This window comes from Lissotriton vulgaris, chromosome 3_1, assembly GCF_964263255.1.
Source record: "Lissotriton vulgaris chromosome 3_1, aLisVul1.2, whole genome shotgun sequence".
NCBI classification, from domain to species: domain Eukaryota; kingdom Metazoa; phylum Chordata; class Amphibia; order Caudata; family Salamandridae; genus Lissotriton; species Lissotriton vulgaris.
In genome coordinates, this window is record NC_141689.1 from 216,654,816 (window position 1) to 216,670,496 (window position 15,681).

Here is a 15,681-nt window from a genome sequence, read left to right on the forward strand (position 1 = left end):
CGTCATCAGGAAGGCTGCAGGCAGCCTCCCTCCCCTCCGCCGCCGCGTTGTTGATTGGTGCGGCCGTTGCCCCATCTGGGTCATTTTCTCTCTGTATGCTGCAGCATACAGAGAGAACAGGAAGAGCGGGCGGAGTTGCTCGAGGGCAGGGGGAGTGGTTTGTCCACTGTTGTTAATACTGTCTGTTTGGGGGGCCTGAGGCTGCCCAAACAGACAGTATTAACAACAGTGGGCAAGCCACTCCCCCCTGCCCTCAAGCAACTCCACCCACCCCCAACCAGGAACTTCTGCTTTCTCGCCGTGCAAGAAGGCAGAAACAAATGGTAGTTATTACGGCAATAACTACCATTTGTTTCTGCCTTCTCGCACGGCGAGAAAGCAAGGGGGCGGCACCCAAACGCCCCCATAGAGGAGCCGCCACTGAGTAACTAAGCGCATTCTAAAGCTTGTCCGGATTAGTTTAAAAAAAAGTATATATTTTCTTCTTTTGTTTATTTTTTGTGCACAAGAAACAGCTTTTGAGATACCTTTTTATATGAACAAGAAAATCTCTTATTGTAAGAAATCATGACAAGTATTTGTTTTCTAGATCGTATTTCCGGTAAGCATTTTATTACAATGCACAGTGTGTTCAACAAATTTTCCCTGACACATGCTCTAAACAGTACACCTAATGCATCACACTAGAGTCACACTTCAGGAGGCTGTATGGTACACCAACTAACTGGTATACCAAATAGCTGATAGTGTGATGTGAGAGGTGGTTACTCCCTGAAGCCTACTATGTGTATACTGTTTTGATTAGTAACTAAAACCTTGGCCAGACATAACACCTACATGCTGATACGCCTGATTCCGGCGGGAGACTCCAGATTTTAAAGCCAAAAATGGCTTTATTTTAGCTGGCTCCCGCCTAAATTTGCCACCATTTCAATTGAAGTCAATGAGGAAAAATCCATTCCCCCATTTTTTAGGTCTCGCCTTGGCAGTGCATGCTCCGCATGTGCTGTCTCAGCGAGACCTAAAGTAATCTGTATGTTGGCTTTAACTTCATGTAATCTGTTTTTCCGCTTCCTATTGGCTTACTTGTGGTAGTGTTGTTGTTATCTCCCTTTCTGTTGGCTGTTGGTCATTTGCTAACTTCCTTGTAGTCCCGATACAACGGTGCCTAAATACAGTGTTAGTTTGCTCTTCTTGCACTTCTTTTAATTGAAGTGCAGTGTTCCATCTGTTTTTCACGCTGTAGCCTGCCTTTGTAATTGGAGACTTTTGAGCAGCTGGCTAGTTTTTTCTGTGTGATTCCTAAGCTCCTCCACCCCACCGTCTCTGCTTTCACTCCCCCTCGGTCACAGAGGGGGGTTGTGCTGCTGTATGAGACATTTTTATCAGCGTGGCTCACTTTCATGAGCGCTGCGCTGGTTCTGCTTTCATTCTTGTATATATTTACCCTGCTCCTCCACCCCACCGCTCTCCCTCGCTATAAGGCTGAAGAAGAGACCGGTTTCCCTGCCTGCTGAAATTCACCGCTCGCAGAGCTTGTTAATCAGTGTTGTCTTCCGCACAAAGTTATTGTTTCTCGGAAGCACGCTGAATTTCCCTGACAAAACCAGCTCCTTTTGCTCCGTATCCGCTCATAAAGATCTTTAATCAGATCAGCCTGAAGTACAAAGCCAGCGGGGCTGCGATCCGTCAGTATGTCAGATACGGGGTGTCAGAACTTGCAGACAAACTTGTTCATTAAATGTATAAAACTGTCAGTGGAGTGTTATTTTCTTTTTTTTCTTCTAAAGTTTGCCTGTATTTCAGAGCACAGGACTTAAAAAGGCGTCTATGTGGTACATAGCTTGTGGTAAAGGTCTGCAAAGACGGAAGGTGTAGGCGAGTTTGTGAAGCTTTGCCCAGTGCAACCCCCTCTCTAAAGCACTTTCTGCTGCACTGGCATCAGCAAATTAATCAAACCTCAGGCAGTCTCGAATCCCACCAATCACGCAGAGCCTCCCCATCCAATAATCCAATCAGCAGACCATTATTTAATTTGAGTCTTTCAAGCCAGGAAGATAATTCTTACAGATATTTTTTTTCTTGTTTTAAGAGGGCAAGGGAGTACCAATTTAAAACCAGCATATAACTTGGGGAAACGGGTTGAAGTCTCTGCAATAACGCTCAAGAACCTGTGATTTGAGCAAATCACTTAATCTCTCCACATTGCGCTATTTATACATGGCTTATTTAAAATACCGTATTGCAGTTCTTTCAATGCAAATCTTGCCTTTTGCACTTGGGGATTGTCTTTATTTATTACTTTGTAACTGGGCAGCGTTTGCCGTATTTCCTTCTTTGTCCATATGTGTGTTTTGTTGGGGCCCACAACAGTGTGAAAGCATTGTAGTTAGCGGGATGCAAATGTCGCATTTTACATTGGGGGATTGACTTTATTGATTAACACAAAACGTGGGGAACTTAATCATTCTGTGGCTAAGAAATAATGAATGTTTCAATCTGTAGCAAAACTGGTGCTGATGTAAAGCGCTCTGATACCCGATGCATGGGGTCTAGTTCACGCAAGTTAAAACTCTTTCCCAAAAAGCCACATCTAGCGCAAGTATGATATGGGAAGTCAGGGTGAATTGGCAGCATGCCGTAGTTAGGGACACGTGCAGACTATGTTTTTTTTATCTGTATATCGCTTACTATTGTGTCCTTTTTTAGGTAGCATAAATTGTAGCTCTGCACTCGCCTTTGACATTAGGGGATTAACTTCTCAGGAATACTGCTCAGTTCAGTGCTGAAACATTCACAGCGCTCGCATATTGCACCACTATTTTGAAATGGGCATGCACCACTATTAAAGCCAACTGCCTATTTTAAAACGTATATAACATGCAGAGGGGTTCTTGTGCTTTGTTACCTCCTGCTCCTGTTATTTTTCTGTAAGTCTTTATTCTCAATCTCTGACATCATACCAAGTGAAACCAGAAGTGTAAAACCTAGATCAAGTGTCATGACAGAGTGATTTTGAGTGGCGGCAAAACTCAATCATTCACTTGTCTCAGTCTGTGACATGTGGATTACAGATGACTAACCGCAGCAAGTGCTTAACTGAAATTCTCGCTGCAGTGATCGGTCTGTAATCTACATGCCACTGAACCCTGAGCTGTACGCATTCTGTGCGGGATTGAAGCTTGCACTGTTGATATCAAACTACCTGTTCTGGCAGGAAAGGGCATGTGTGCTGCTGCTATCTGAGATCTATCTATGCTATGAAGGAGGGAAGCTTGCACTGCTGCCAGGCTCGCAACACCCATTGGGCTCACAGGGCTTCAGCGATCCCTGTCGTGTGTGTCAGCCCAGGCTGAGACAGCTTCCCGGGCACACACACAGCCGCACCTGAGTACTTCACAGGTCTTAAAAAGACCGATTGCTTGTTATCGAGGCTTTGTTGTTTTTTCACCCCTTCTAAGAGCCCCTTCATCTCCACTCTGGCTAATGGTGGAAGAATTAGCCTCCCGCCCCTTAAATTTGGCTCTAGTTGCACCTCTGACTGCTGCTGCTCTGCTATACCAAGGGCCTCTGGAGTTATGCGATCTGCGGAGTTTTCTCCCACCTCCTTACAATCGGCTTTTTCTGCATAATTATAGATTTGCTTCATTTGAGTATATCTCTCACCTTATAATCTACAGATTAAAAATATATATATATATTGTTAATGGCTTAAGAGTATCAAATGTTACTCAAAACGCTGCAGTATGTTCCTGCACAGTAGAAGACCCTTTGCAAAAATTGACTAATTATCTTCCCGTTGTTTATTGCTGCTTTTGATTAATAAACGGGTACTAATGAGGTGAAATATTTGCCCAGACAGTGTTACCATGAGCAACAAGCATTTGCAATGCAATAGGTCTCGCATTTGCGAGACGTTAAGCTACTGGCATTGTAAATGACAAATCTTTATGTGTTAGTTTTGAAAACATGTAAATAAAAGGCATTGTCATTTACAATACCAATAGCTTAAAATTTCGTAAATGCTAGACCTATTGCATGTCAAATGCTTGTTTTCAAAACCTTTTGACCACGTTCACCCTCAGCACACAGCGCTGTGTGTATTCGAACAGTTATACTGTTTGTTAAACAAGTCTTGGATCGCAGTTTTCATCTATCTGTTACCCCTACGACAATCACCTCCCTTCCAACAGGCAGTCCACACCCAACGTGCCTCCCCCCAAATCTCCCCCCCCCAACTCTCAAACATCCCCTGTCTAATCCTCCCCCTGTCCCTCTCCCTACCACTCCCATGTCTAAACCTCCTCCTAGCCCTCTCCCCACCCCTCCCCCGCCCTCTACCCTGATCCCTATCTCCCAACCCATCCTCTCGAACCATAACACGCTCGGCCCCACTCCAGTTGCCCACAACCCCTCCATTGACTCCATAACAAAGCGGCTCACAGCCCTTGAAAACCAGGTCGAAACTATCACCCAAGGCTTAATAGAAATCCTCTTTAACCTCGGTATAACCTGTAATCCCCACAAACCCCCTCTCCGAACCCCCCTCCTCGCCAACGCCAACATCACCCAGGGGCCCACAGAAGCCCTCAGTGCCCATCAGATCAATCCCTACCCCAAGGGCCTGGTTCCCAGTCCCAAAAAATCCGAATCTACCGGAGCCCCATGCACTAGGCCCCTGAACTCAATCCCATCTCCCACCCTAGCAGGCTCAAAACACCTGACCTCCAGGCCGCTCAGATCAGAAGCTCCTATGTCAGACAGAGAAGCAGCCTTACTAGCCGCTACCTACGACTCTCCCATCCCAGATTCACCTAAATCAAAAATCCAAGTAATCACGGGCCACCGGAAAGATCCACCCAATCTCAAACGACAGCGATTACCAGTCCTCACCTCTATACCTAGAGAGGCTAAAGACAAAACCACCAGCAATCAGGAGAAAATCACCAACTGCCTCCTAATCAACTGCAGATCGGCCTCACTTCATGCAACGGATTTAGCCGAAGCTATCCTCACACATGACATTGACGTTGCGTTCCTCACTGAGACCTGGCTAAACAGGACATCTCCTCCCTGCCTAGACATGTTGGTTCCACCTGGTTTTTTCCCTCATCTCCAAAGACAGGATAGAACAACGAGGAGGTGGGGTCGCTATCATCCACAAGGACAGCTGGAGCATCACAGAAACCCCCTCATTTGAGTACGACTCATTTGAATGTCCGAAACTATCAGCCCCATTAGACCACCTCTTGTAAGGCTTCCCTCCTGTCTCTCGGCAGAGGAACCACAAATCGGTGAAGAAAACCCCCCCCACAGAGGGATCTCACAACAACGGTCCAACAACAGCGGGCCACAGCGCGAGGTCTACATGCCGCCACCCCTGCGACCAAGTCAGGAGCACGGTCGGAGCCAGAACCTCCTGTCAGGCGGTAGTGGACGAAAGGTAAGTCCCGCCAACCAGTAAAGAGTCGGAGAGGTACTCCCCGTACTCATGGCAGACGCATCCCTGGCATCAAGGCACGGAGGTTCGCAGACTGAGGGGCAAAAGGCCCCTGGGGTGGTGGGCGGAAGAGGGAACCGAGAGGATTCTGAAACATCCCCGGTGGTCTCACCAGTAGTGGTTGAGCAGGAGGCGACCTAGCAGACGCGCAGGCATGCAAGTACTCAAAACTAAGCAAAAGGACAAACGTCCCTCGCTTACACGTGGTAAGTAACCACAAACTCCCCATCAGAAGGGTTCCTCGACGCTGATCAACTGTTCTGCGTCGTGAGTGGAAGGTGCCGGGAACACAAAGTCCCCTCCTACGACGGGAGGCACACCAAGGAGCGAGGCCTGGAACAAGACCCAGGCGTCAAGAGCCGGCAGTACTCTGCGGCTGTAACCCATGACGCCGACCTCACTACGACGTCACCATCACTAAGACAGTGACTGTCTCTATGACAACCAACACTCCATGTCAAAATGTCACTAGGTGTCAAACACGGAGACGCCGAGCCATCCATAACGGTGACGTCCGGACCCAACGGAAGAGAGCAGAGCCCAAGTGACCAATGCCCCAAAAGGAGCATCACTACTCCATGACGTCGAGCCTCACCGCTCCATGACATCTAGCCTCACTGTCCCATGACGTCGAGCATCACTGCCCCATGACGTCGAGCATCCCTGCCCCATGACGTCGAGCATCCCTGCTCCATGACTTCAAGCATCACCGCTCCATGACGTCAAGCATCACCGCTCCATGACGTAGAGCATCCCGCTCCATGACGTCGAGCATCACTGCTCCATGACGTCTAGGCACCCCATGACGTCAAGGCACCCCATGACGTCGGGGAACCCCATGACGTCGAGGTACTCCATGACGTCGAGACACTCCATGACGTCGACGTCGAGAGACTCCACGACGTCGAGACACTACGTTGACGTCGAGGCATGACGTCGAGGTACTCCATGACGTCGAGGCACTCCATGACGTCGACGTCGAGGCACTCCATGACGTCGACGTCGAGGCACTCCATGACGTCCAGGCACTCCACGACGGCCCGACGCAGACTGGAACCGCGTCATAGCTCAGACGTGCCCTTACTGGGGATAACCCCAGAGATTACAGCATGGGACTCGGTAGAGGACCTACCCTAACCTCACCCAGAGGCTGAAGATGCCTTCAAACTCCTCTGTTTGAAACCTGGAAGCCGAAGCCCCCTAGAAAAGAAGGTACAGAGAAGACAGGTGTCCAAAGACACAGGCAAGCACAGAGTACAAACCCTGTGAGCTTCAGCTTTGTCCTTCAGTTCAGCTGCAGACAAAGCACATGTCAGACTAGAAATAGTCTAAAGACAAGAAGACTGCAGAAATTCTGCCAAAAAAACACAGCAGAATGCAGATAAAGGCCAAAGACGTCGAGTGAAGCTACAAAAATCCAAAAATATCACAAAAATAGAATAGAAAAAGCTCAGAAAAGAAGAGCTAACGCTCCAGGGTCCTGCTAGCAGGAGCCGGAAAAAAGAACTGAAGGTGAAAGGGATCTGCACTGCATTCTGGGATACTGTGAGGCTTCTGGAAAGTTCTCTTAAAGGCACAGTATCCTGTTTTGAGACACATAATGGCAGCCTATGGGGCTTGTCTGTCCACTCCTTCCTCTCTATCATTCCAGAGGGTTTTGCTGTTAAAAGCAAGGTTTTTCTCTGTGGAAAACCCTGGACAGGCTGTGCTGTTGTGGTTTTTGGTGGAATTTCTAGTTGAAGTATTGGACAGTGTAGCCTGTGGATATAGGCTGCATTATCTGTCTTTAAATTCTCTCTTAAGTGTCTATGCAGGTCTGCATGTTTTGACGGCTTAAGAGATTATTTTTGATTGCTCCAGGGTCCGCGCACATGGGCGGGACTATTCACTAGATTATGACTATACACAGAGATCCCCTACTACAGAACCCTCTAATCAGATCGCTATCCAGCCTCCTCGCTGACAACAACCTTACTCAACACTCTACTGAGGAGACACATTACAAAGGAGCCATACTGGACGCCATCATTGCACAAAAGAATTCAATCATGGTCAATCACATACTTCCCGTTGACTGGTCAGATCATCATATGATCTTATTTCACATCAATCACCGCATCATCCCACTTAAACCTCCCCAAGACCCCCCCCAAATGGTCGATAAAACTCTCCCAAGTACCCAAGACATCCTAGAAGGTCAGCTAAGTTCACTTCTTCCAGACAACTCTCTGCACCTTTCGACCAATGATCTCATCGACCACTATAACTCCGAGCTAGTCTCCATTCTCGATAACCTAGCTCCTCTAAAGCTCAAAAGAAGCCGTGCCACCCCATCTAGAACCTGGTTCAATGCGGACCTCAACGCAGAAAAAAGAACCATGAGAGCCAAAGAAAGAAAGTGGAGAAACAACCCAACAGCCATCCTTCGCTTACAACTAAAAACAGCCCGCAGGAAGTATAACCACCATATCAAAAACAAGAAATCCAGCTTCTTCCGAGAAGCACTAGCCAATTCCAAAAACAGACCTAAGGAGCTCTACAACATAATCAGACATCAAACATCCAAGCCTCTGCCCACACCCCTGCAGGCGTCCAAAGAACTATGCGATAACTTCGCCAGCTTCTTCAACGATAAGGTCTTAAAAATCGAATTCTCTAGACATCAACAACTTACACCTCCAGAAGAGCAACGCGGCTACCCCCCAGGCCCTCCCATCCGGCCCCTCTCCCCCCCCTTTGGCTAAGCTTTCGCCCCGTGCAGGAAACTGAGATAATCTCGCTGATCTCGACCTCCAAACCATTAGCACACATCTCAGACCCCTTTCCTCCCTCACTAATCAAAAAAATGAAGCTCACCTTAGCACCTATCTGGGGCAAAATCATAAACAGCTCCCTACAAAGCGGAGTGGTCCCCGACTGTCTAAAAATGGGACAAGTCACCCCTTTGCTGAAAAAACCCGGTCTTGACTCTAATGACTTGAACAATTTCAGACCGATATCTAACCTCCCTCTGCTCGCTAAAACACTGGAACGCTGCGTACTCCTGCAATTGACACATCATCTGGACAACATCAATCTCCTGGACCCCCTCCAATCCGGCTTCAGACAAGGCCGCAGTACAGAAACCGCGATGCTGAACATCATAGACGACATTCACGGTTCTCTTGACGCAGACAAGTGCTGCCTCCTCATACTCCTTGATCTATCCGCAGCTTTTGACACGGTGGACCATAAGCTCCTCATAAAGACTCTGCAAGTAAGAGCTGGCCTTGGCGAGGTAGTTCTCGAGTGGTTTTCCTCCTTTCTACACAACTGCTCGCAAATAATAAAAATGAAGAACTTCACCTCCGAAACCCAGCAAGTCAACAAGGGTGTCCCCCAAGGATCAGTACTTTCTCCTCAGCTCTTCAACATCTATATGGAACCGCTCGCCAAACTACTCAGGAATGCCAACATCCACTTCCACCTCTATGCGGATGACACGCAGATCTACCTGGAAACCTCTTCTCTTAATGACATCCACAGACTAAATGCTGTCCTTAATGATGTTCAAGATTGGCTGACAAAGAATCACCTGAAACTCAATCCCGACAAGACCGAAACTCTTCTCATCTCAAACAAAGAAGACAACCCTCGAGTGGCTGAAGTCGATCGATGCTCTTAAAGGTACTCTCACGCTAGCCGATTCCGTAAAATCTCTGGGTTTCACCCTAGACCCTAAACTAACCTTGACAAACCACATTAGGAACTCTGCAAAAAGTGCATTCTTTAACCTCAGACTTCTGAACAAAATCAAACCTTTCATTCCCAACAAGGACCTTAAACTAGCCACGCAATCTCTAGTTCTATCTAGACTGGACTATGGGAACTCAATCCTAACAGGCATTCCCAAATCGCACCTGGCCCCATTAAAAACAACATTGCATGCGGCAGCGAGAATGATCACAGGATGCAAAAAATCTGACCACATCTCCCCAGCACTCAAAGAACTCGAATGGCTCCCGGTGGAAATGCGTAGTACCTTCAGAACGGCCTGCCTAACCCACAAGGCCCTCCATACTGGAAAACCAGAATACTTGGCAAACAAGCTGGCCAAGCTAGAAATCTGAGAAGCTCTAACTCCCTGCTGCTCATCCTACCAGAAAGAAGAAAACTGCGGACTGCTCCTTCACAGGAAATGCCCTCAAAATATGGAACTCTATCCCCCCGCACATCAGAACCATACTGTCCTATGCGGAATTCAAGAGCCAACTCAAATCCTTGTTCCTTATCCGTTCCCTAGGTCGTGGGTAACTAGGATCATCAATCATCCCCTGAACTATGTGTTATCTCTGCATCCTATTACCATGAAGTCCTACTGTACAAACTTTTCCTCCTCCCAAATTGTCTTTTGCTGATGGCATTTATTTGTTACGTGTCTTGTTGTTCTCCTTTTCATGCCTTTTACTGTTGAGCGCTCTGCTACCTCCGGGTCTTGTTAGCGCTATAGAAAACTTCTAAATAAATAATAAAATAAATAAATAAATTACAGCTGTTCAAAATTTGCATTCACACAGATTTTACATTGTGCTTGGTTTTCTTTTTCTAGTACTGGCGAAGATGAATGCTTCAGCTTCTTTTTCATTGCTTCTAAGTGGACCATGAAGATGAGCCCCAGAGCAAGGCGCCGCCGTCACGAAGTCATGTGGCTCTCACGTCGTCTTGAAGGCCATCTTGGGATATGTTCCTGATCTTCAAAGAACTGTGTCATGTCACCTCAGGGGAATCCTGAGATAAGCACAATTGAAGTGTCCTATTGTTCTGAAATGTCTTGGTCATCCCATTTACTTTCAAACTAGAAAAATACCCTATGTTGTGAAGGAAAATGAGTACATTTCATTAGCAGAAGAAATTATACAGATGAGCAGGCTGACATTTTGGTGTATGTGGTTAGATCTAACCACCCCATAGCACTTGGACCTCTCATGCTTTCTTGTGACTGTTGTCCTGTCCAGTTGCAACTAATCTCCAGTCCACTGTGCAAAACACTTACATTGCAACTTGTACGATATTCAATGTTTCTGAAAGAATTCCACTACATGAAAAAATAAATAGCATTGCAAAGAAAAGGATTGCATGATAATGTCAACTCCTGAGGGAATGTTGAATAGTTTGGGGAAAGATACTATGCAACAGCAGAGGTCTTAACTCATTTCTACTGGCAGCATCATTTGGAACGTTTTAGCAACCTTCCAAGCATTGCATTTAGCCGCATCGCTGCGGCGCGAATTCCCCGCCCATGCTGACTCCGCCTTGCGCGGGCAGAGTCATGACGGAACGGTTCCGTCATCCGCACAGCTCAACCGACGTGCATGACGGAACCGTTCCGTCAACAGCATCGAAGGGGTTAAAAAGGTCACCCTTTGTCCAAGCACATTACCAGGATGAGGTCATTAAAGTATACAATAAATGTTTTCATTTACATTGCACTAGATTTTTAAATGGTTTCTCTTCATAAAGCCTTTTCGAGACAACCCAAATTGCCAATGCGGGGAAGAACAGTTTGAAAGTAAGAAAGTACGGCCCACTGTGTATGTGTCCGGCCAAATCCCCTCCCCTTCAATTGGCTGCTTGATTTCTGATATAGATTCCACTAGTAGCTATGTGTTCAGAAGATGTCCAGCATAGAATTGGATCCTGTGCAGGGCACAGATAGTTGCATTTTCAGAAGAACTCTACTTTTATAAGCCCAACATTCTTTAGTTATTATTTGTAATCCAAAGAAGGTGTTTTGCGTAAAAACTACCTATGCACCCCTAACATTCAAAATGTCCCCAGCATCCTAAAATGCAGTGAAGTACACGTATGGCATCAGTGTCACGCAGTCTCAACACAAATGCTCCTGTTAACTTGTTTTTTTTCTCTGTAAGTAGTTGTCTTATTTCAGTAGTAGATGTGAATAACTCCCAAATTTGCCAGACCCTATTCACAAAACATGATGTGCCTAGGTTTGTCTTACTGCATACTTAGGTGTGATTGTACTCATGAAGAAAGACACTTTAAGATAGGGCTAATTGAACTTTCAGTGGCACATTGTGTTGCTAAATATTTCCTTTGGAGCCTCTGCATATTCAAATTGTTTCTTGGGAACGTATATTATTTTGTTAACATTTTAATTTTAATATAGGACATGTGGGAATGTATTGTGCACTTGTAAATGACTGAATAAGAGTATTTATATGAATCTCCAGATCATAATCAGCAAAGCCCACAAAACTATATACAATAAAGTGCCATGGAAAGAGCTCAAATGCGCAGCTAATGGATAACCTACACTAACAAAGTTCAAAACCAGATTGGCAGCTGTAAATAAAAAAAAACTACAAACATTGAGAGCTTTTTGAATAGTTACTTAGTAATGATATCAAAATAAATTCTACTTTAAAACAATGTGTTGGTGTTCCCTGCTTGTTGGTACCATGGCAATGGTAATGTTTATGGAGTTTTCTTTGCTTCTAAAACTGTGATTGTGGATTGAGTTGCCAACATGCTTACAGTGGTATGGCTGGATAATATGTGTAAACTAAGTTCTTCAGAGCCGTTTAATTTAGGTGACAGAAAGTGAACCTTATATAAATGAAGAAGCAAGATAGTATTGCCTATTAAGCATTTAACTTGAAATTGTTTCTTTGAAATATTTTACGTCGACAACACTCAGCTCATCCTCTCCCTCACCAAGGACCCCACTCCATCAGACTCAGCTTCCAGGAAGGAATGAAGGATTTCTCATCCTGGATGAGCAATAGCTGCCTGAAGCTCAACTCAGAGAAGACAGAAGTCTTCATCCTCTGACCCACCCCCTCTGCATGGGACAACACCTGGTGGCCCACCACCCTCAGGAGGCCCCCACCCCCACAGACCATGCCCGGAACCTCAGCATCATATTCAACTCATCCCTCACTATGAACCAACAGATCAACGCCGTCGCCTCCACCTGTTTCCACACCCTCTGCATCCTTCACAAGATCTTCAAATGGATCCCCCCTAATCTAGAAAGACTGTCACCCACGCATTCATAATCAGCAGAATGGACTATGGAAACACCTTGTATGCCAGAATCAACAAATACCTGCTCTACAAGCTCCAGACCATTAAGAACACAGCAGCCAGACTTGTCCTCTGCATCCCTCGACATGAACACATCACCCAAGACCTGCGAAACCTCCACTGGCTCCCCGGCGAGATGAAGGTAACCTTCAAGATACACACCCACACCCGGACCCTAATATCTCAAAGAAAGAATCTCCTTCCACGTACCCGAGAGAAACCACTGATCCTCCCACCTTGCTGACAACCGGCGCATCCTCAGAGCCAGAACGGGTGGAAGAGCCTTCTCCTACATTGCGCAAAGACCTGGAACGAGTTTGAAGAACCGGGTTTTTAAACCCAGCGGCGCCAGGGGCACGCCCAAAGTCTTCGGATTCACCTGTCTTGGTATACAGAAATACGGAATACTTCTGGGTGGCGTCAAAGACCAAATTTATTAGCTGCAGCTAGTAACAGAAGTCCTAGAAATACAACACGGTGTACAACTCAGGAAACTGTTCAATTTTGTAAGGCAAGACATCCCTTTTTATGCCAAAATTCACTTTACAAATGCACACCCACTGCGCAAAATTCTAGCCAATAAGGTACATTCTCAAACAAAGTATCACATAGCAAAAACCTCAGTTTACATTGCCCCAACCCACAAGTTAATTATTAGGAATGTCCCAAATCCAAACTCCGCAAGCCGGACAAACCCATAATTGAAAGCACAATGCATGTAATGAAAAAGCATAGAAAAGAAACAATGACAGATAACGAGCAAGATAAAGCATGTGTAAAGAACCTAAAAGTTAACAATGTCCTGAACATTGATTGGTAATCTCAGACAACGATCAACCAAGGAAATTGGCTTTAGCGAGGTCGGTTTCTTACAGTTCACTCAAGAGTCAAGAAGAGGCCTAGTTAATAAGTGCATGAACAGCGAAGCCCATGCAACTTCGTTCATTTGGTTACCTCCACGGGCCTACGTGATGGCAACACAAAATGGAGACACGGACAAAATGGAACCCATATTCGAGACAAAGTCTCTGAATACGTAATGAACTCGCTAGTTAACGTGACGAATTCACTCCATATTAGCCGCACTCACTAAATACGGTACAACATCACCAAAATCGTGACGGAACCATAACCTCACGAGATAAGACAGAATTTCACAGAACCTCCTTTTGCCATTACGTAGGCAATAACCCAAACTCATCTTAATCTGAATCTAGGTCTATATCAATATTCATCAGATCATCAAGGTGTTGCTGGAGCATCATCCTACTATTCTCTACTTCTCTCGAGACAGGTCTCCGCACACACAAGGTAGCACAAAGACTACAAACGGCGGGACCACACTGGATGCAAAGACAACATGAGAAGAGAATAGCTAAAACCATACCAAAGAACATCAGAATCTTCCATCCCCATTTGGACAGTAGTCCCCAAAACCATCCAGTCAATGACCAGTCTCCTTCGTCCACATGAATAGGCTCGGAAACCTTATGCAACTTAGAAATGGTCTGGTATACTGTAGGGGCATTGTCTGGTATGAAAACACAGCAACTAGATTGGATCAATTTGCATACCCCTCCTCTATCTGCAAGTATAATGTCTAAAACCATACGGTTTTGTAACGTCATAAGACATTACTAAGGGCACCTGCAGTCTCATTGATAGTGGTCTCAACCACTCTCGTAAGTTGTCGTATATTCCTGCTATTGGCCATAGGACCCCAAAACGGTAGGAAACCCTTGAAAAAGTCTCCTACTTCCTGTGCTGCGGTATCTTCCTGATCAAAGACACCTCTACCATATCTTGTCCTATGATAGTCCGGAGTAGCAGTGTATGTAGGTGGAAGCAAAAATGTCACACAACAAGTTCCCGAAAAATCAGTTGGCAACCACGTATAGGCTCTGTTGTGGCAAACAAAATACATGCCTTTAGCTGGCACGAACGGAGGAGAAGTCTGAGATGAATAAACATAAGTGTGAACACACACACTCTTACCTAGCTGAGCTCTCGGATTCCGACCACTACCTTGCAAACAAAAGTGACCTCGATGTGATACAATCCAAATCGGGGGAGACCTTTTCTGTCAAGCTAGTACGGTATCCAGTCACGTTCCAACCAACATAAGCCTGCACCTCATCCTTAGGGATAGCATTATATGCATCAATACCTCGGATCATATCTACCATTCCCTTTATCAAGGCACTATTTCTTGGATTGTCTTTCACGGAACGTAAGGGATATACCTCATTCGCATAGATGAACATAGTCTGAAAAGCCCATACAGACCCATTGAAAGAAAAAGGCAAAACCAAATAAGGCATACCTCTATCTGTCGTATGAGGCATAAGACCACAAACCCAGCAATTAGTGGTATTTACTACCAACTGATGCTGATGCAACAGCTGTATAAACGAATTGTTAACAAATTCTGACCTCCTTGTCTGTTCATGTTCAGGCAACGGATAAAATTGGTGCGAAGAAACAGTAGAAAAAGAAAGCATAGGGTGGGAGGTGGGTGCAGATTTCAGTGGTGTAGCATAAACAATCCAACCCACACAAGCTAATGTGATACTTAAGAACATAAAAGAACACAATATTATAAAACATTTGCTACTTATCAATGTACAAAATCTCATCTTAAAATCCACTTTATCAACAACTCTCTCAGTTACAAACAACTGCATCCTCTAACGTGCTGCTCACGGCAATTTTCCCTCTTCACTTAAGTGTGCGTCCAGGCGTCCTAGACGTCCTTATAACAGCAGACCTTGTGTCAATACGCGGGTCACCCCTTAAGAACTTATACCGTGACCCTGCAGCTGAGCTCGGATGGTAGCTCAAAAAAGTAAAATAGAACAAAAAAGTTTCTTGTCTGAAAGAGTATAGTTCTCAGAAAAACACTCAAATTTTATTTGTCTATGTGAGACCTCAGATTATAGCGTTCTTTACCAGACACCGTCTGATCCTGAAAAAGCAACTCTGGTTGGGTAGTATCAAGTCTCAAATGCAATGGCACAGTTTCTTGCAGAACTTCGTCATCTGCACATTCCGACTTAGTCCATTTCAAACATGCATCACTAAAAGGCACAAATCTT

General features: G+C 45.6%; 1 protein-coding gene across 2 annotated transcripts in view; it reads left to right on the top strand.

The window, feature by feature from the left end:
- The window catches only part of PIK3C3 (phosphatidylinositol 3-kinase catalytic subunit type 3), a 682,135-nt gene extending 670,206 nt beyond the window's left edge, over positions 1-11,929 (top strand). For both annotated transcript variants that reach the window (XM_086960327.1, XM_086960326.1), the window contains one exon: positions 10,089-11,929. In XM_086960327.1, the coding sequence (XP_086816453.1) occupies positions 10,089-10,103 (15 nt within the window). In that variant the 3' untranslated portion in view covers positions 10,104-11,929. The remainder of the gene's footprint in view (positions 1-10,088) is intronic.
- The last annotated feature ends 3,752 nt before the right edge of the window (positions 11,930-15,681 follow it).